The following is a 22,061-nucleotide window of genomic DNA, read 5'->3' on the forward strand; positions in this document are numbered from 1 at the left end:
ACTCCAAGTGTGGCCTCACCAATGACTTGTATTAAGTAAAGCACAACTTCCAAAATGGCTCTATAGTGGCATCAGTATAGAAAGAGATATTCCAGGAATTAAGAGTTACCAGTAAAAGTGCAGACTTGCAATATAGTTTGAAACTTTATTGGCTCAGTAAAGAGTACACAGAAATGATACATTTAAGTTGATTTACCCAAATTGTTAATATTCATTAGTGAGTCATTCTTTGAATTTATTTTTCCAGGAAATTCCTGCCAGGAAGCAAATTTCAATGTTAATTTCAGCATTAAGTAAAATAAATGCAGGGTCAAAATGACTGACTTGGTATTATAACATACAAGTATGGTCTTTGGTAATAAGCTACATTTTACGATGAACTTACCCACACAATTGGTGGTAGTCACACAGAAGAATGTTTAAAAAGCATCGGAAAGACATTTCTTGGTTTCTGAATTGTGGCATGAACATTTGATGAAAGTTCCTCACTGTAAAAAGTTTCCTTGATACAAGTGCTACAAATCCAAGTATTGTGGATGCAGAGGGACAAGAACAAGGGGGAATTGAATGAAGGTGTTTGTAAAGAGAACTAACAGGGGCACTAAGAAAAATCTCTACACAGGGACTGATTAGGCTTAAGGTTGCACTGTCAGGGGAAATGGAGTCAGATTCAATTTACCATTCGAAAGGAAGCTGCATTAGTAGCTGAAAGACTGGGCAACAGAAAGAGGACAGAGTGGGATCAGCTGGGTTGCCCCTGTATAGACCTAGTTTTGATTCACTGGGCCAAAAGGCTTCTTTCTGTGTTATAATCATTCTGTGATTTCTAAAATTGGCAAAACAGAACATGGACAAAATAGCCCTGGCATATCATCTACTGAAATAATATTTCTTCTCTCGCACATATTGAGGTTATATTTTGCAGCAAGATCTTACAAGGAGTTTCAGTTTTGTTACCAAACAGCTTACGCACAATATTAACTGTACACAGTGTTTGTAAAGAGATGCCAAAAGATCACCCTGCTTCATTTATAGCCCAAGGGAACGTTAAATTACCTGAGATAGAAAGCAGCGATACTTTGCAGAGCAGGTGCAACACTCTTTGACGACGAAAGCACCTGGGGAGCTTGACTGGTAATTTTAACCTGTCATAGTTTCTGAATATATGTAGTGTTAATGAGTTATTGTTTTTGGTATCTTTGGTTCTTAGTGTTTTCAACCATTATTTATTAGTTAAAGCAATTTCTTTTCAAATTTTTTAACTATACACTCTGTAATTCTAGAAGAAAATTATATTTTACATAGCATCATACAATGACTTTCAGAAATATTGCAAAGCACCATTCAGGTTGAAGTACATTATGCCATTCGCACAGTGCGAGTAAACGTTACAGCCGGTTGTGTGGATGGATGTTCATAATGGCTGAACAGTCAGTTAAATATCTTTTGGAATGATAAAGGATGAAGAACAAGTACTGATCAGGACACTGGCCAAAAATTCCCATTCTTTTTTAATACCATCAAATCTTAAAATCCCACCTGTATTTAATGTTTTTTTATATACACAGAAGGTTCTCAGTGCTGCACTGGTCTGTCAGCTGAAATTAGATGCTCAAGTTCTGATGCGCCCAACTTCTATTTGGAAGAAGAGAATATATTGGAGTTAAGCTGACGTTTAGGCCACAATCTTTAATGAGAGATGGGAAGAAGGTGAGGTAACTTTTAGCTACCTGAAAACCAGGAGAAGTAAACACACCCTGTTGAATTTGACATTGACACATCTTTTTTTCTCTAATTCCCATTTGGAATGTGGCCACATTAGTAGACTGCAGTGGGCAATAGAAAGCAGGTCAGATAATGAGGTTGGCAGCACGTGGTGGATCGGATCACAGAGAAAGGCAGATCTCTGCAGGTGAGGTTGAGGGCTGGGGAGACGTGGTCCTGCTGCTTCTGACCCACAGCAGTGTGGAATAACACATACCCAGCAATTCCCACCGCCTCTGATATCCAATCCACAGCTCCAAACCATTGCCAAAATCTGAGGCACACAGCCATGTTAATAACTTAAAATTACTGACCCACCACTAGCGAGCAAGTTAAAATTGATTGGACACACTGTGGTAGTTGGGGCCAGATTTCCCATTCTTATGAATTTAGTTATCCCTTCTGCCAGTTCCGGGAATGTTAATTTTGGCCACTGAGAAAAGAGGCATAGTTCATGGTCAATCAAATCCTTAGGGAGTTATTGATACACGGAATGGCTTCTGGGTGGAACAGAGAAGGCAAAGGCAAAAAACATTAGTGTCATAGAGTCATATAGCACGGAAACAGGCCCTTCAGCCCAACTGGACCATGCTGACCAAGATGCCCATTTAAGATAGTTTCATTTGCCCGCATTTGGCCATAAATTCTAAACCTTTCCTATCCGTGTATCTGTCCAAGTGCCTTTTAACTATTGTTAATGTGCCTTCCTCAACCATTTCCTCTGGCAGCTCATACGGACCACCCCTTGGATGAAAAAATGGCCTCTCAGAGAGGGAGGTAAAAAAGGTGGGGGAGCGGCATTGCTAATCGGGGATAGTAACACAGCTGCAGAAAGGGAGGACGTCGTGGAGGGATCATCTACTGAGTCAGTGTGGGTGGAAATCAGAAAGAGGAAGGGAGCAATCACTCTATTGGGAGTATTCTAATAGACCCCCCAATAGCCACCGGGACACTGAGGAGCAGATGAGTAGGTAGATTTTAGAAAGGTGCAAAAATAACAGGGCTGTTGTCATGGGAGACTTCAACTTCCTTAATATTGATTGGCATCTCCTTAGTGCAAAAGGTTTAGATGGGGCAGAATTTGTTAGATGTATCCTGGAAGGATTCCTGACACAGTATATGGACAGGCTGACTAGAGGAGAGGCCATACTGGATCTTGTACTAGGAAATGAACCTGGTCAGGTGACCGACCTCTTGGTGGGCAAGCATTTTGGAGACAGTGACCACAACTCCCTGACCTTTTGCATGGCCATGAACAGGGATAGGAGCAGACAATATAGGAAGGTTTTTAATTGGGGAAGGGGTAATTACGACAGTATTAGGCAGGAACTTGGGAGCGTAAATTGGGAACCGATGTTCTCAGGTAAATGCACAGATGAAATGTGGAGGCTGTTTAGGGAACACTTGCATGGAGTTCTGGATAGGTTTGTCCCACTGAGACAGGGAAAGGATAGTAGGGTGAAGGATAGTAAGAAGGATATGGAAGCTTTAGAGAGGGTGCAGAGGAGATTTACCAGGATGCTGCCTGGATTAGAGAACATGTCTTAGGAGGAAAGGTTGAGCGAGCTGGGGCTTTTCTCTTTGGAATGACGCAGGATGAGAGGCAACTTGATAGAGGTGTATAAGATTATGAGGGGTGTACATAAAGTGGACAGCCAGCACCTTTTCCCAAGGGTGGCAATGGCCAATACCAGAGGACATCAGTTTAAGGTCAGAGGAGGAAAGTTTAGGGGAGAGTAGTGGGTGCCCGGAATGCACTACCTGGGGTGGTGGTAGAGGCTGGTACAATGGGGACATTTAAAAGGCTCTTAGATAGGCACATGGAAGTAAGTAAAATGGAGGGTTATGGGCTGCATAGGAGGGAAGGGTTAGATTGATCCAGGAGTAGGTGTTTATATAGGTCGGCACAGCATCATGGGCCGAAGGGCCCATAATATACTGTACTGTTCTATTAAATCTCTCCCCTCTCTCCATAAACCTATGCCCTCTAGTTCCCGATTCCCCAGTATCTAATGAACATAACACATGACTGACAGGCGATATCTTGTTTGCATGTAGATTAGTGCATCATGATGTAGGCATGTGATTTCCCCCAAAACTGACAAGTGTGAGAAAAGGGAAAAGAGCTATCATCAAGAATTTTCAAATGGTTTCCCCAGTTTGGTCATAGGGATTCAGGGACTGTGTTCTTTATTTTCTCGTATTTTGTCATGACATTCAGCCCATCTATGCCAACTCTCAAAGAAATTCCACCAATCTCATTCCCCATGTATTTCCCTGTAAGCTATTCTCTCTCTGATGCCCATCAACTTCATCCCAGTTTTCCTGCCACTCACCCCTGATACTAAGTAATTTACAGTAGCCAATTAACCTGCCAAACAGCATGTCTTTGGAATGTGGGAGAAAACCAGAGCACTTGGGAGAAATCTTGGTGGCAAGAGGGAGAACATACAAACTCCACATATAACTACTGGAACCAGGATCAAAGCCAGATCACTGAAGCTCTGAGGCACTAGCACTAACTGCTGTGCCACCCAATGCTGATGTGTTAATTGAGATAAATCTTAAGGAAATTCCTGGCCTATGTTTTAATTCCTGATGGATTTAGTAGAGTGCATCTCATAAAGAGCCTCACCTATCTTGGGGACAAATTATAACGGGGATGATTCCACAATCTAGCAATCTCCATAGAAAGCAGGGCTTACAAGAAGCATAGCTATCTAAAAATCAATGACCAGAAAATCACAGCCTGTGATTTCTCAAAATACTGATCTGCACTGGAAGCACTGACATTTTACAGTGATTTCTTCAATTTAATTTAAATTCTTGATAACTTGAGGCAAATTGTATAGAATAATGGAATGTTGTAGCATAGAAGCCAGCCAGTCAAGGCTACATAATGTTTTCCTCCTCAATGCACCTGAACTAATCTCACCCTCCTGCCCATTCCCCAAATTTGTTAATATTTGTCTTTTTAAAGCAACTATCTAATATTTTAAGAAATTGTAAGGGTTCACTTTTTGCATCAGGCCTCCAAATGAAAATTTTGTAGTGTGGCATGATTTTTAATTGGAACATAGTTACAGGAGAATACCTCAAGCCTGCTCCACCATTCAATTAGATTACGGTTGATTTGTACTTCAATAGAATTTACCCATTTTTTAAATTCCACACTTATTAAACTGAATTAAAATCCCCCAGTTGTCCATGGTGAGATTTAAACTGGTTCTTCCAGATCATTGGATCAGGCCAATTCAAGTTGAATAACAGATGCATTTAAGAGCATTCTGGAAAAGCTAAGGGGAAGCAAGAATGGAGAGTTATGCTCTTGGGGTTAGATGAGTTATTATAGCAGTAGACCTGGGTGGAGCATAAACACTAGCATAGATTTGTTTGACTGAAGGTCTTGTTTTAGTGCTGTGAAATTCTATGTAATTAGAAGTAACTGAGTGAGAGTGCCACTGGTAACAGGAAATCTATGGAATAATTTGGGGGAATTTTACCCACAGGAAATTATGTTGATAATATCTTTCTAATCAAGTGAAGGTTGATTCGGCTGAGTTGGGAGAACACAGTAAGTACATGTTGTTATACCAGTCTTTACTGTGTTTTTACTAACTACTGACTTTTTAAAATTCAATTTTATATGAGGTTTCAACTTCTCTCTGTCACACACACAAATATAATCAGTTACAAATTATGAGAATATTTTAGGTTCTGTGGAGTGGTGCCTTTTCTCCAGGTGACAAGGATTCCTCTCAAAGACTTTACAAATTAATCCTTCTGTTCACTTCTGTAAATGAGAAAAAAGAATTATAACATTGGTACAAATCCAAAATCAATGTTCTGATTTGCAGAAACAAATCCTTTTGCCTTCGATGGGAATTTGAGAAAAATAACTTGCTGTAAACAAAAGCTCAACACAAAAATAGCAAAGGAACACAAATTCTATGTAATCAGGTAATCATTAAAACAATGATCCCCACTTATCAGATTCTAGCACTTGTAGCCTTTCTGTTTCCATGTATCACCCTCCCCACCACCTGGCTTCATCTAACTTTTTCCCCTTTTTCCTTGACTGCTTCTACCCATCATCCATCTGCCTCTGTCCCAACTCTACGCCTTGCCATCCCCCACCTGGCTCCTTCTGCCCATCATCCTTCACTTCTCCTCAGTCCACTTATCACCTACTGGCCCCTGTCTCACCTCTCCCCCTCTTCTCTTTATACCAGCTATCTTCCCTCCCCACTTTCAGTCCTGATGCAGGGACTCAACCTGAAACATCGATAATTCCTTCCCCCCACTTTCCCCTGGATACTGTTTGACCCACTGAGTTCTTCTAGCAGTTTGTTTTTTTTTTGCATTAAGACAATGACTGCTCTTTAAAAAGCAGCTCATTGACTGCAAAATGATTTGGGATGTCCTCTGGTTATATAAACATGCATTAATTTGACAGTGATAAAGGGCATATGGCAGGACTACGGTAGGGGTGAGAAACAGCAAAATGTAGAAGGAAATCTGTGTCAGCCTGGGCAGAGCATACATGGTTCTTGATGAGGCACAAGAGGATTGCAAGACTGGACTGCATATATTTTAATGCAAAGACAAGTAAGACAGATGAACAGAGTATTGATTTGCACATGGAAATATGATACTTTTGCTAGTGCACAGATGTGGTTGAAAGGAGGGCAGAAATTGCAATTCAATATTGTAGGGTATAGAATCTTCAGATGTGATGGGAGAATGTAAAAGAGGAGGTGGCATTGCAATATTAAAGACTCCTTTACTACAGTAAGATGGGGGTGGGGGGTGTGAAGATATCCTGGAAGGCTCTTCAAATGAGGCCATATGCACAGGGGCAGTTGGGGGGGGGGGGGTGGGGGGGAAGGCTTACTTAGAGGAAGGAATTGACAATGCTTCGGGTTAAGACCCTACATCAGGACTGAGAGTGGAGAGGGAAGCCTAGAAGCAAACAGGGGATGATAGCTGGGGTTGTACTGTAGGCTTCCAAATAGCCATTGGAAGATGGAGGAGTATAAATGTGGGCAATAGGTGACTGGAGTGGAAGGGATAGCATCGTATGTAATCTTTGGGAATGTAGTTGGGCAATGTCAACGGCCATAACTCAAAGTTTTAAGGTAATTATGGAAAAGGATATGGATGGAGTGGAAATTAAGGTTCTGAACTGGTGAAAGACTTATTTCAATACGCTAAGATAGGATCTGGCAAAAGTGGACTGGGAGCAGCCACCTACAAGTAGAAATACAGGTGGGAGTCATTCAGAAATGAAGTAGTGAGATTTCAGGGCTAACATGTTCCAATAAGGGTGAAAAGTAAGGAAGGCATGAAACCCTGGATGTTAAAGGAAGTCAATAGTTGGATAAAGAAAAATTAGGTAGCTTATGATGGGTGTAGAGAGCTGAAAATGGGGGAGGCTCTATGGGAGTATAGAAAGTGTGTGTGTGTTCTTTTAAAATAAAAAAAAAGTGCCAATCTGGGCAAAGAGCCAATAGATGTACATCAGGTTTTAAATGAATACTTTTCATCTGTGTTCACTATGAAGTAGAACATTGTAGTTGGAGAACTTGAGAGAGACAGTGAAATTCTTTAAAAAAATTGATTTAATATTTTCCTTAACCTCCTTTGTTAATCACAGATGATTCACCTTTCTCATTGGAAACCTCTTTCGGATGGGATAAATTTCTACTTAAATATTTGCCTCTGCTTGTCTACTAACCTTTCTTATCCTTTTTACTGCAATCCATTCTTGACAATTCTTCCTTCACACCTTTGTAACTGCTCTTATTTAGGGTGAAGACACAGGTTTTGCACGCAAAGTGTGTCATACTCAAACTGTTTCTGGAATTCTACCATGTTATGATGACTACTCCTTAGAGGAACCTTAGACACGGGGGCCCATAGACACTCTTCCCCCTGCTGTTTGTTATTTCCACCCAAACCGATTCCACATCATGACCCACTGCACTTGTATCATTACACACTGCCACATGGATACCTTCCTTGATTAACAACACAAGGCTGCCTCCTTTCCATTTTCTCCTATTCTTTTGGAATATTGAGTGATTTAAAATACTGAGATTCCAGCAACCTAATGTATGTAATAGCTATTAAATCAAACTGTTAGTTAAACTGATTCCAATCTCAGCTGCACACTTTTGCTTGCATACTTTTGCTTGCATTTTCTGACCCTTCTTTGTCACGACTTGATTTTTATTCACCCACTTCACTACTGTGCACAGATGCTCTCTCACATCTTTTGATTTCGTATACATCATTTAGTATTCATCATTTGAACCCTCCCCTGTTGTTAGTTTAAGGTCCTGTCTTGGTGCACACGTCCAGGAATCCCTGAAGGTAGCAGCACATTTAAAGAAGGTGGTTAAAAAGGCATACGTTATTTGTTTTCATTAGCCAGGACAGAGCATAAGAGCAGCGTGGTTATAGTACAATCTACGATTCTATATAAAAACATTGTTCAGGCTATAGCTGGAATATTGTGTCCACTCTGTTCCTCCCTCTCTGTTTTGTGAAATGTCTTTACACATGGTTCTCTGTGAATGGAGCTCACTGTTGGGATATGGATTGTGTGTGACGTCCTTAACTGCTCACGGATTAACTGCATTATGTTGTTTTATTTATTCATGGGATAGGAGCTGATTCATTTTCTTTCTCCACTGTGCTGCCTGACCTGCTGACTAGTTCAAATATTTTCTGCTCTATTTTAGATTTTTCTGGGTGCTCCTTGATGCCGTTTTTAGTCAAATGCTGCCTTGATGTCAAGGGCAACCATTCTGACTTCACCTTACTTCCTCAAGAACCATGCAGTAATGGCTCCTACCAATGCTGTCCTGGATATTGCAACTTCAGCAGACAGATTGGTGAGATCAAGACTTGTACTGCATTTTTACTTCTGTTAACTTTCTCATAACAGTGTTGCACTTCAGTACTCAGCTTATCCAGTCACGGTGCTGCCAATCAACTCAGCCCGTCCCCGAGTACATTCTGTGCCCTTGTTACTCAATTTTTTTTCAAAATATCATTACAGAATATAATAGGTTTTGAAGTTATGTCATGAAATGAATTGTTGTCTTTGCTAAGGTAGAAGTGGCTTGCTGAGGAAAAAAGTCGAGATGCACTTTGAACATGTTAGGTAATGGTCATAGAGCAGTTTCTGTGCCATGATATTTAACCTTGCCCGTAAATGTGACTCACCTTTTAAAACTGTAAGCACTTCCTGCGGCATTCATCCTGAGTCTGAAAGCGATTCTGATTCCCCTCGCAACCTCCATACCAGAATTGTGCACACGCATTAGCTGCCTTATCATAGTACCACTTAATAACATAACTTCTGCATGACCCTTGATCAAGGGGTTCATCACAGGCTGGATCTGTAGCCCAAAAAGATATGAAAATTTTATATTTAATTTCCTTAAAAAAAAGGTGAAAAGCAATAATGTCTTACAATGCTCCTAGCCCACCTGCCACCACAACCACACACCCTCCCTTCACCTAGTTTAATTTGAGCAGATGGAGTTGACCCCCTCCAGCTGCTCTATGACTAGTTCTGGGTTTTCTCATTGGTTGTGGCAGGAAGTCACTTAAGATGGAGCCCCACTTGCATAATATTCAGCAAAGGAGCAGATACTTTATAGAGACAAACCTGGCTTGTTGCAGACAGAAGAAGGCAGGCCATTTAAAATTCATAGTGCCAGAAATTAATATTTGTTTAAATAAACTTAACATGCTTCTCTGTTTTAATATTTACAATTTGTTTTAATCTTAAACAAACAGCTGCAACAAAGCTTGTAAGCCAACAAAAAGTAATCTCTACCCATCCAGCCCAATGGATTGTTTGATAAAGGCAGGGGGTTTACCCACAAACACACATGACCGGGTTAGTGGAAAATCCAGGCGTCAAAGTCTAACCATTTTCCCATTGTGTCCAGAAGTACCACTTAAGAATTAAAACAAAATCCTTAACTTTATTTAGTTAGGTTCACTCTCTAATTTTCTGTGCAGGATTTGGAAAAATAACTGGTAAACCTGGTTATAAAAGGTTATCATGACAACAGAGTGTAACTATGGGTTTTGCCATGTGAATCTGTAAAGGGATGAGCTTCGCATTGTATTGCCTACTCCATATAATAACGAAAGATCACAGGTGCCCTTGCCAGGTATTTTAAAGATATTAGGATGTGATTTGAGGAAAGTGGCTGAGTGGTTTGTTTAGCAATGCTCAGAATTTGCTACATGTCATTATGAAATGTGAATGAAATTAAATAAGAGGGATAGGCCATTTGGTTAGATCATGGCTAATCTAAATTTTAATTTAATCTATCCATCAAATTCCCATGATAATAACAACACACATCATGTTGTGTTTTTCATATATTATATTGCCTCAATACATTTCAAAGTCAGCATTCTCGGACAATATTTGACTGAGTCACATAAGAACACATTGGAGCTTAAGTAATAGAAGCAGGAGTAGGTCGTTCAACCTCATCCCTGTTCCACCATTCAATAAGGTCCTGCATCAACCTCAACCCTTAATATCCAATAAATAGGACAGATGAGCGAAAGAGTGATAGAGGGGGTAGATTTTGCAATTTACAATCTGTATTGAAGGCACTGTTGACACATGGAGTACACTGTATCCGGGTTTGCTGAGGATATAAAGCAAGATGGAGAAATGACCTGAGAATTACACAAAAAGTCTCCAAAGACAGGTTAAGCAAATGGATAGAGTATATTGTGGGAAAATACCAGATTATTCACTTTTGTAGGAAGAATCAGAAAAAGATTTAAACAGTGACAAACTAGTAAATGTTGGTGTTCAGAGGGATTTGTGTGCATTGGTTCAAGTTTGCACAAAAGTAGTATGCCAGTTCAGGAAGCAATTAGAAAGGCAATAGGAAGACAGCTGGTATGCTGACATTTATTGCAAGTGGACTGGATTACAACAGTAAGGAAGCCTTACTGCAATTGTATATAGCTTTGTTAGGACCATAGCTGGAACACATTCGGTGTCCATTTCTAAGAGAGAATATTATTGCCTGAGATGTTAGAGGGCATTACAGGCCTACACCTGCTTCTGCTTCTCACCCTTTTACGTTCTTGGATTGTTTTCTCCGGAGCATCAGAGGCTGAGGGGCGACCTGATGGAAGTGTATCAAATACGGGAAGTGTAGATAGTCAGAATCTTGTTCCCAGGGTGGAATTATCAAATTCTAGAAGGTGAGTGGGGGAAAGTTTAAAGGATATTTGTGAAACAATTTTTCTTCTACACAGTGGTTGGTGGCAAGAATGTGCTGCCAAGAGAGGTGGTGGAAGCAGATACAATAGCAATGTTTGCATTTAGACAGACAGGTGACTAGGGAATAGAGGGATACAGACCACGTGCAGGCAAATAAGCTCAATTACTGGCATCATCAACACAGACTTGGTGGGCTGAAGGGCCTGTTCCTGTGCTGTACTGTTCTATATTCTTTCAAATGGAAGAACCTGGTGCTGCATTTTCACATACTGTTGTCGAGGGAAACATGCAGGTGAGAAATATGAGGGTCCTTAGGACAGATCCTTGGGACACACCAGAGGTAATAGTGTGTGACTGGGAGGAGAAGTTAATGCATGCGAATCTCTGGTTACAAACTTGATAGGTAAGAATGCAAACATGTGAGTGCAAGCCCATCCTGTTAGACAACTGTGGAGAGGTTTGAGGAGGATGGTGAGGTTAATCACACCAAAGGCTGCAGACAGTATGATGAGGATAGGGAGGGATTGTTTATTTTTGTCACTGTTACAAAGGATGTGATTTCTGACTTTGATGCAGAGCTTTATCAGTACTGTACCGGGGCTAAGACTTGATTGAAGGGATTTAAAATGGAGTTTCTGGAGAGACTCATCCAGGTTTGGGGCAGTGCCAGCGACCCGGGTTCAATTCCGGCCTCTGTCTGTAAGGAGTTTGTACGTTCTCCCCGTGTCTGCGTGGGTTTCCTCCGGGTGCTCTGGTTTCCTCCCACATTCCAAGAATGTACGGGTTAGGAAGTTGTGGGCATGCTATGTTAGTGCTGGAAGCGAGGCGACACTTGCAGGCTGCCCCCAAAACATTCTACGCAAAAGATGCATTTCACAGTGTGTTTTGATGTACATGTGACTAATAAAGAAATCTTAAAGGAAAGGAAGTGTGGCAGGGTGTGTGGGGTGGGGAGGGAGGAGTTTAAGAGAGGGTGGGACGACACCTGAAGAGGGAAAACATTTAACTATTTGAGGTAACATTGGGGTCACGAAGGAAGTTAGATGGTGAATGGGAGAGCTTACATTGGGCCAAGGCAATAGAAAGTGGATCCAAGGGCAAAAAAACAACTTGAAGAAGGTCAAGAGGGAAGTAGGAGTGAAATAAGCAAGGGGTACATTCAGAACTATGGCAAGCGAAGACTTTAAAAGAGTCCGGCCCTGTAGGCTTGGGGAAGGGAAGAAAATGCTTTGTAAGGGAATTGACAGAAAGCTTTTCTACCTGGGACAGAGACAGTAGGAAGCTGTGGTTGGGGAGGGAAGTTTGATGTGGGAAATCTGGCCCTCAAGAATCTTGGCTACTAATCTTAGATCGATTCATTTACAAGTCTCAAATACTTCATAAATATGCAAAGACTTGAGCTGTGCTGCATTTCAGTTTTTAATTTGCTATTCAAAGTAATCCTGTTAAAGCCTGTGAAACAATTTAAATCCTTTATCTGCTGCCCTTTGCTGGTATGCTGGCAGCATTAATGACTCTAATGCTTATTGCACATTGGCTTTTCATTGCTCAATGCTATTTCCAGCTGGGACAGTGTGTGTCGCTCCTGGGCTTCTGTTGAAGAAGCTGATCTTGGCTACACTTGAGCTGAGCATCCTTGAATGATGAAGGCAAAAACAGGCAAAGAACTTGTGACTGATCTCTCCTTGAACCATATGACCAAGCCAAGAGAATTTCAGAATGTGATCCCTAAAGGATCCATTCGGATCCAGGAATTCCATAGATTCCTTCTAGTATTTGATGTAATCAGTTCAGTAAACTGGTGCCATGCCGATGGAAAGTGGAGGCTAAGTATAAAGCATAAGACCTACCTATGAGATGAGATGGGATTTTTAACAAATATTTACTGAGGAGAAAGTCATGGTTGCTCAAGATAAGGGAAACAAGTGGAGATGTTTTGGAGGACATTCGTATTACCAGGGAGGAGGTATTTGCAGTCTTACGGCGCATTAAGGTAGATAAATCCCCAGGGCATGACCGAGCGCATCCTCGGACCTTGTGGGAGGCTAGAGGAGAAATTGCGGAGGCCCTTGCGGAGACATTTGCTTCATCATCAGCCACTGGTGAAGTTCCAGAAGACTGGAAGGTGGCTAATATTGTTCTGTTGTTTAAGAAGGGTAGCAAGGACAAGCCAGGGAACCACAGGCTGGTCAACCTGACATCAGTGGTGGGGAAGTTACTGGGGGGAATTCTGAGGGACAAGATCTACCAGCATTTGGATAAACAAAGTCTTACTAGGAGGAGTTGGCATGGCTTTGTGCATGGAAAGTCATGCTTGATTAATCTTTTAAGAGTTTTTTTGAAGAGGTAACCAAAAGGGCAGATGAGGGTAGTGCAGTGGATATTGTCTATTTGGACTTTAGCAAAGCCTTTGACGAAGTCCCGCATGGCAGGCTAGTCTGGCAGGCCCATGGAATCCAAGGACAGCTGGTTAGGTGGATTCAAAATTGACTCGGAGGTAGGAAGCAGAGGGTGGTGGTTGAAGGTTGTTTCTCGGAATGGAGGCCGGTGACTAGTGGTGCCGCAAGAGTCTGTGTTAGGCCCTTTGTTATTCATTATTTATATAAATTATTTGGATGTGAATACTCAAGGATCTATCAGTAAGTTTGCAGATGACACGAAATTAGAAGGTGTTATTGATAGTCAAGAAGGTTATCGTAGATTACAGGGGGATCTTGATCAGTTTGGGAAGTGGGCTGAGGAGTGGCAAATGGATTTCCATACAGATGTGAGGTTTGAGGTGACTTGTACTATGAATGGTAGGGCACTAGGGAGTGTAATGGAACAGCGGGCCCTAGGAGTACAAGTGCATAGTTCAATTAAAGTGGCGTGACAGGTAGACAGGGTGGTGAAAAAGGCACGCTGGCCTTCATCAGTCAGGGCATTGAGTACAGGAGTCAGGACATTACGTTGCAGTTGTTAAAGTCATTGGTGAGGCCACACTTGGAGTACTGTGTACAATTTTGGTCACCCTGTTATGGGAAAGATGTGGTTAAACTGAAAAGAGTATAGAAAAGATTTAAAAGGATGTTGCCAGGACCAGAGGGCCTGAATTATAGGGAGAGGTTGGACAGGCTAGGTCTTTATTCCTTGGAGCATAGGAGAATGAGGGGCGACCCTTTAGAAGTGCTTAAAATTATGAGAGGCATAGATAAGGTGGACGGTAACAGTCTTTTCTCCAGGATAGGGGAGCCCAAAACTAGAGGGCATGGGTTTAGGGTGAGAGGGGAAAGTTTTAAAAGGGACCTGAGGGACAACTTTTTCATGCAGAGGGTGATGAATATATGGAATGAGCTGCCAGAGGAAGTGGTTGAGGCAGGTACAATAGTATCATTTAAGAAGCACTTGGATAGGTACATGGGCGGGACTTTAGAGGGATATGGGCTGAATGCAGGAAATTGGGACTAGCTGGGTGGGGATCGTGGTCAGCATGGACTGGTTGAGCCGAAGGCCCTGTATCCATGCTGTATTGCTCTATGACCTAAACTGGAATCCCTCTACAACTGAAGACTGCCAACACTGTAAGATTACACCTTAAAACTGGCTCCTTACTCAAAGATTTTGGGGGTACCCGAGGAGAGTAATACCAAAAGGAAGTTTTTGTTAAATAGATTATTACATGTTAGCCATACATTTTACAAAAGTCAATGTTTCAATGGATAATTATGTCCGGTGTGTCTCAATAAACATCTAATGTATCAGTAGCCACTTCACTGGGAGCTCTATTTTATGTACCTTTGTGAACTTCCTCTTTTAGCACTCCTGCTGGAGTGAATATTGGTGGAACAGTGAAAGGATTTGACTTTCCAAATACACCTTGGTCATCAGATCCAGGTCCTACTCCAGGCCTTCCAAATGGTTCTTGTGGTCTTGGAAGTGGAAGTGATCCTCTTTGCCTCACAAGCATATCTTCACTGCCACCATTCAATTCTGGAGAGCCATGCTACAAGGAGGAAAAGGGACACTTGGAAAATATTCTAAAACTGAGATTACAGATACTTCTAATCATCTGGACTTAATATATGTGACGCTGACAGCTGAGTACAAAAAGAAGCGGGGAAAACTACCAGAGTGAAAAATGTTGGAAAGAATGAGTTTCTCAAGCACACTCCTTTTAAAAGATTTTAATTCTCAAAGTTTTAACTTCAACTTTCAAACTGTTTTCTGTTTAAGTGTGGCATAAGAAACTGAAATTTTGGTACCATTTCTAATCATGGTGGCAGGGGCACGTGCTGCTTAAAAAACCTGCCGAAGAGCGTGGCATTGTGTACCGCACCCTGAAACAACACAGGAGACAGAGTGTACATGGACTTCATTTCCCATAATTTTGCCAGGCTTCTGCCTGAACCAGGCTGATGCATTAACTAAAACGTCAGTAGGATGGGATCTGTGTCTAGCAAACACGAGGGACCAATTGCAATTGGGGGAGGAAGGGGGAAGCAGAAGGCAAGGCTGGATCAAGACTTCCTACTACTACTGGCCCACACTAAAACCAACTTTGTTTAAAAAGCTTGGAGACACAAGATACTGCAGATGCTGGAATCTACAGCAAGAAAAAAAATCTGCTGGAGGGAATCAGAAGGTCGCGCAGCCTGCAGGAACTTGGCAGGTTGAGCAGTAGTCCTTGTACAGGGTTTTGACCCAAAATGTTGACAATTCCAACCCAACCCCCCCCCCCCCACCCCCACAGATGCTGTTCAACCTGCTGAGTTCCTCCAGCAGATTGTTTGTGTAAAATGTTTACCCTACCGTAGCTCTCTCTGGCAGTAGACTGGGTTCTGGGCACAGCAGGCCTGGTGCAGAAACTTTCACTGCTTATCTGCTCAGCCTTCAGACTAAATTTTTGAAGTTGGGTCCAGATAATAGGACAGATTCTGTACATTTCAAAAAGCTTTCCTGTGTCAATTTTAAGATGGCCTGGCTAATATCAGTGCCTGGCAGTAAGGCAGGGGCAATCATAAGGAGAAGTACATTCCTGAGTCTTAACTGAATATATTCTGCCATGTTGTACATTGGGGCAAGGGGGATGGAGATCAATAAACTCATGGGTTTGGTAGTTTAGTGGTTGGGAGACCAGCAGACATGAGTCTGCATTATTGATGCAGAGACATGTTTGAATCTCACCATGGCAGTTGGTGAATTTTATTCAAGTAATTATTAAAAAGAAAATCTGTAATTTAAAATAAATGTATACTTTGTAAGGATAACCATGAAACCACCAGATTCTTGTACAAACTCATTAGTGAAGCAAATGTCCTGCAGGAGAGGAAAACAGATCCTGTTTATGTGACTCCAGTCCCACCACTGTGGTTGACCTTTGACTGTTTCCTCAGTTCAGTGGAAATTAGGGAAGGACAATAAATCCTGGCATTCCCATGAGCTCCACATCTCATGAACAAATAAATAAAAAAGTTCTCTTTCCCTCAAATAATGCCTGCCTTGCTGAATGTTTCCAGTAATTCCTGCTTTCCACAATCTGTAGCACTTGTAAGATTAACAATACATAGAGAAAGCTATTAAATGCTTAAGATGTATTTGTAATTCCATCTTTAATGCACCTCCATGGTGTGTAGGTCCTCCTTATGTACGACATCATGGTCTGGTGACTGATGAACAGGACTGATGGCAGTTGACACACCAGGGGGTAGTACAGAGCTAGAAATCAGACTAAACAGTGGTTCATGCTCAGGCTCACAGATCCTGGTGAACAGTTTACTTTCAAGTGCTGAAATGAAAATAAAATATTTTCTAAAAATCATCCAACAACCTACAGAATCAAATCTCTTAAATATTGCCAAGTGGGAGGTCCCATCATATCTACTTCCAAACAATGAAAACAATATTCTGAGACATTTTTGGTCTATTTTGTGAGTTTTGAGGAAGAAGTGCGAGGTGGTACACTTTGGAAGGACAAACTCCGAGGTGGAGTACAAGGTAAATGGCCGGATTTTGGGCAGTGTGGAGGAGCAGAGGGATCTGGGGGTTCATATCCACAGATCACTGAAAGTTGCCTCAAAGGTGGATAGGGTAGTTAAGAAAGCTTATGGGGTGTTAGCTTTCGTAAATCGTGGGATTGAGTTTAAGAGCCACGAAGTGATGATGCAGCTTTACAAAACACTAGTTAGACCACACTTAGAGTACTGTGTCCAGTTCTGGTCACCTCATTATAGGAAGGATGTGGAGGCGTTGGAGAGGGTGCAGAGGAGATTTACCAGGATGCTGCCTGGATTAGAGAGTATGGATTATGAGGAGAGACTAGAGGAGCTAGGGCTTTACTCATTGGAGAGAAGGAGGATGAGAGGAGACATGATAGAGGTATACAAAATATTGAGAGGAATAGATAGATTGGACAGCCAGCGCCTCTTTCCCAGGGCACCAATGCTCAATACAAGAGGGCATGGCTTTAAGGTAATGGGTGGGAATTTCAAGGGAGAAGTCAGAGGGAAGTTTTTCACCCAGAGAGTGGTTGGTGCATGGAATGCGCTGCCTGAGGTGGTGGTGGAGGCTGATATGTTGGTCAAGTTCAAGAGATTGTTAGATAAGCACATGGAGGAATTTAAGATAGAGGGATATGTGGGAGGAAGGAGTTAGATAGTCTTAGGTGTGGTTTGAAGGTCAGCACAACATGGTGGGCCGAAGGGCCTGTATTGTGCTGTATCGTTCTATGTTCTATGAATCTTTTTTTAATAAACTTTTTGCCTTTTTGGTTTTCACTTCTTTCTTGATCTGCTACCCACTTTCTTGTCTGGAGGCAGTTTAGGTGGGAGAGTTGGTCCTGGAATTTTGTCAAGATCCTTGAAACCTGCTGGGAGTTTGAGAGCTCAGCTTGGGCTAACTCTCCCACCAGCTTTCCCTCCGCTACCAGAGCCATTTGGCCTTCAGTCAATAAATAGTAGGGCTTTCTGAGTATGTTACCATGACAACCTGGTCTCTTTTATTACACTCATTTATGCAGATGTGCAGATCTGGATAGCTTTAGCTACTTTCTATCATATGACCAGTTGTAAGATTGTTGCTTCTGTTTGCACAACTATAGTAGTGTACGAACACTTGGCCTCATTAAGAGGTGAGGTTGCAGTTTATTGGGAGAGGGTTGGGGAGGTGGGGATGAGCCCTAAGCTAGAGACATGGCCTGGAATCTCTTAAATGTGGGTGCCCGACTCTTGCCCAAAGTTGGACCAATGATTTAAGTCCAGCAGGAGGCAATGACTGAGAAAAGCTAGACATCATGCCTAGGAACAGAGTCGGTAATCGGGTATGTGGAGTACTACAGAGGAGGAAGAACATCTCAGTGATTGGAAAAACATGCCTACTAAACTGGCATGCAATGCAAAGCCAATGAAAACTGACTGAGTAAGTCATTGCAATGATTTTAACTTCCTGTGTGACCTCTTTCTGGTTGGTAAAGCTTGGTGCTAAAATTATTATAGTATTATTTACATGCTTATTATCAAAATACATTCTTTACAAATTTCATACTTACTTGGAAGAGTCATAAAATCGTCAATCAGATAAACATATTCCTCATCAGGGTCAGATGCAATCAGGTTCATTTCTTTCTTAAAATTAGGGTAGACAGGATCAGATGCATTGCCTATCCCAATTACAAACACCTCTGTATGTACAGAATGGGCTTCTTTCACTGCCATCTCCAGATCTATTGGCTCTCTCGTGTCCGTCTGTCCATCAGTTATTACTATTGCCACCTTGCGTGCTTCTTTTCTAGCTAACTTGAAAACTTGATTTGCCATTTCTATGGCAGTTCCAGTGTAGGTGCCTTCTCCTAAGTATTGCATGTTCTGAATTAATGTTTTGGCTTTCTCCGGAGTTATACCTTGCCGTAAGTGAATGATTATTTGAGCGTCAAGGCTGTAAAGTATTACACCAATCCGAGTAGCTTCATTGCTGCCACTAACCCGGTCTATCAGAGCACTGACAAACTCTTTAACAATTTCAAAGTTTTCTGGTCCAACACTTTCAGAACTGTCTATCACAAATACCAGTTCAAGAGGCTTTTCTTTGCATTTCCTTCCACATCCTGAAATAAAGAATTAAATATCAACATTTTGGATATAGATTGAAAAATACAAGAAAACTATCAGAATTGACAACTAGATACAAATGGAGTAATTCCTTATTGCCAAAGGGGGATGTCTTGCTGGGCAGTTTTGCTGAAGATGGTGTCACCTTGCTGGTACAGTTGCTGTCAAAAAATTAGATCATAAAACTATTTTCACTGCTGATGCCATCAGCAAATGAACATTAATACTTCAATTTTTTACCAACTACAGCTTGCTTTCATGTAGTGTCCTTGAGTAGTGAAATCTCCCTAGATGCTACCTTGGAGCACTACCAAAGAAAACGTCACATGCAGCCAGAACAAGAAATATTAGAATGGTGCCCAAACATATTGGCAAAGAGGTGGTTGGTTAGGATTATCTTACAAGAGGGAGCAATAGATAGGAAGGGTTTTCCAAAGCTGAGCGTTATGTCAGCAGAAAGCACGGCTGCTAATGGGTGAATGATAAGAAATGGAAATGTGCAAGAGCCCGGAAGAGGGTTAGATATGGCTACAAAGACAGAGACAGGCAAAGCCAGGGAAGGACTGAAAAGAAGGGTGAGAATTGCCCAACCTGGAACCAATGTAGATCAACAAGCACAGGGGTGATGAGTGAACTCAGTGGGGGAAGTTTTAGTACTGGTAGTAAATTCTGGGTGAACTCATGTTTACTAAGGGTGAAAAATGAGAAGCTAGCTAGGAAAGCATTGTAACAGTTAGGCTTAGTAATACCAAAGGACAGAAGAGGGATTCAATAGCAAGTAAGCTGAGACAGGAGTGGAATGGAATGGAGTTGAGTTCAAGTGAAGGGAAGGAAAAAAGCTCAGCTTCAAGTCAGATGCAAAGTTAAAGTAGTGAACAGTCTGGATCAGTTCCTGGTAGTGACCAGGGAGAAGGACAAGGTCAGTAGCTGAGAACGTAATTGTGGCAGGAAATGAGACCATGGCTTTGGTTTTCCCAATATCTTACTAGATGAAATTTCTGCTCATTTAACAGTGAATGCTAGAGACTGATTTGGTCCAATAATTTCTGCTGTGTGGCAGATCAGAAGCAGTGTCACAGTTGAAGGAGGTGGTAGTGAGTTAGTTCTGGGTGTCACCAGTGTACAAGTAAAACCTGACCTGTATTCAGATGGCACAATAAAGGACTATCATATTGATGAGGAATGGAGGCTAGTGGTGAGGAATTGTAATCAGAGATTCACGTGGTGTGGTGGTGTGGTTGGGGGGTGGGGTCAGTGGGGGGGGGGGGGGGGGGGTTGTGGGTGTCTCCAGAGGTTATGGTGCAGCAGTGGGCCAGATTTCCTCCACAATGCCAAAACTAATGTTGGACTTGCCCAGTAACTCTGTGGAAGTCCTGGTTTCCAGCACTAGCACTGGCCTGAGTTGGCAGTGGCAACTTCTGCCCAGTCCCTGCTGGCTGCTGTGCTATTCCCATGGACTCTTCATGAAATCCAACAAGGCAGCGAACTTTGCCATGCCAGCAAAGATGGGGAAGTCCCCTTTCAAATCCATGGCAGATGTCAGCTCCAGCGGGAAAGATAAGTAGTCATATCTTTATTTTTCCTTAATTTTCAGTGCATGGTGTATTTTTTAGCTTTCTAATTGTTAACAAAAGACATTTATTTACTTGTCCTGGTGAAAGCTTTGGCAGCCAGTGGGTTTGAGAATGCTGAGACTTGGTGGCCATCAATGTGGTTCTGAGAGTCCAGCTCGTTGTTTGTGCCACACTGGGCCATGCTCAAGTGCAGGGAGCTGCACTCCCAGTCAAAGACTGCACTCTGAGCTACAATGGAATATATGGTGTAGCACGTGGGCATGCAGCCAGTGATTTTGGGGTAAAAGGAGATAATGCTCTGTTATTTTTTTGGAATAATTAAACTGCTTAATCCAGGTTATCACAGATGTTTAGTACTCATGTAATATTTGAGCAGAAGCACTGTGGATATGGGACTAAAGAGAAAAGGTAATGTGTTGACCTGGATGAAAAATTTGCATTAATTATTATTTGCATAACTTGGGCATGCAGGAAAATCCATCTTTGCTTTCAGACTACTAGTAGCCAACCTTGAAAAGATATGGGTTCTGCTTTTGGAACTGACAATGAACATTAAAATAAAAGCAGAGGGCATTAAGAAAATTATTATACTTGTTAGAAATAAACCCAAAACCCCACTGTAAATGATTTAATGTAATATTATGGATTTGAATTATTAAATATACTAACTGATTGTTCTTTTACAAAACAAATTAATGACAAGAAAGGTAACTAAATAAACAGCCACCATTTTCATATTTATCTTAATTACCCTTTGGACCCTTTGTTTAAAAAAAATCCAATCAGAAAAATAGCTATATTCTTATTGACTGGCTTTGTGAAGCCTTAAACTGACTATGAGATTGTCCATGAATAACGACAAAGGTGATTGTAAGCTAAGTAGTTGATGATATAGGTCTGTCTTAGTGAACTTGCCAAATTGATAATGCATTGGATTTTGGGAAGTAGTGGGAGACTATTGTGAGACGCTCTCTGCAAATGTGTAATCATGTGTGGGCAGAACATTATTTGCTTTTTCACTCAGGATCTCAATGTTAACATTGTAAATGAACACTGATAAATCCTCAAAGTGTTCTAGTTTAATCAAGATATTTTAATATTACAGATCAATTTGATTCTTACACCACTTCCTAGACTTTCTGAATTTAATAATAGCTGACGTTTGTTGAACCAAACGTTAGCTATGCTCTGGTGTAGCTCAGACACGATGGGGAAAGTTGGGTGGCTTGAGAAATGATTTTGTGTATTTATCCTTAAATGCTATAACATGTATACCTTTGATGTCAAGATGACAAGCATGATAATGGTGCAGTATAAATCACTCAATGCTCTCGGTGAAAATCATCTGAAAAGAGAGCACTACTC

The 22,061-nt window shown here is 41.6% G+C and overlaps 1 protein-coding gene and 1 long non-coding RNA gene across 2 annotated transcripts in view; both read right to left on the bottom strand.

Moving 5' to 3' along the window:
* Positions 1 to 5,421: 5,421 nt before the first annotated feature.
* Positions 5,422 to 14,914, bottom strand: LOC127570879 (uncharacterized). Its single transcript, XR_007956415.1, has 3 exons — positions 14,816 to 14,914; positions 8,998 to 9,173; positions 5,422 to 5,557 (listed from the first exon to the last, which is right to left on the bottom strand). It is a non-coding gene; the product is annotated as an uncharacterized LOC127570879 (long non-coding RNA).
* A 1,715-nt stretch (positions 14,915 to 16,629) lies between these two features.
* Positions 16,630 to 22,061, bottom strand: part of LOC127570961 (collagen alpha-1(XXVIII) chain-like) — a 123,566-nt gene continuing 118,134 nt past the window's right edge. Inside the window, exons 28-29 of the mRNA XM_052016929.1 lie at positions 18,564 to 19,118; positions 16,630 to 16,805 (exon numbers count right to left, since the gene is read on the bottom strand). Of these exons, the coding sequence (XP_051872889.1) occupies positions 16,630 to 16,805; positions 18,564 to 19,118 (731 nt within the window). The remainder of the gene's footprint in view (positions 16,806 to 18,563; positions 19,119 to 22,061) is intronic.

This window comes from Pristis pectinata, chromosome 5 (assembly GCF_009764475.1).
Source record: "Pristis pectinata isolate sPriPec2 chromosome 5, sPriPec2.1.pri, whole genome shotgun sequence".
Lineage (NCBI taxonomy): Eukaryota > Metazoa > Chordata > Chondrichthyes > Rhinopristiformes > Pristidae > Pristis > Pristis pectinata.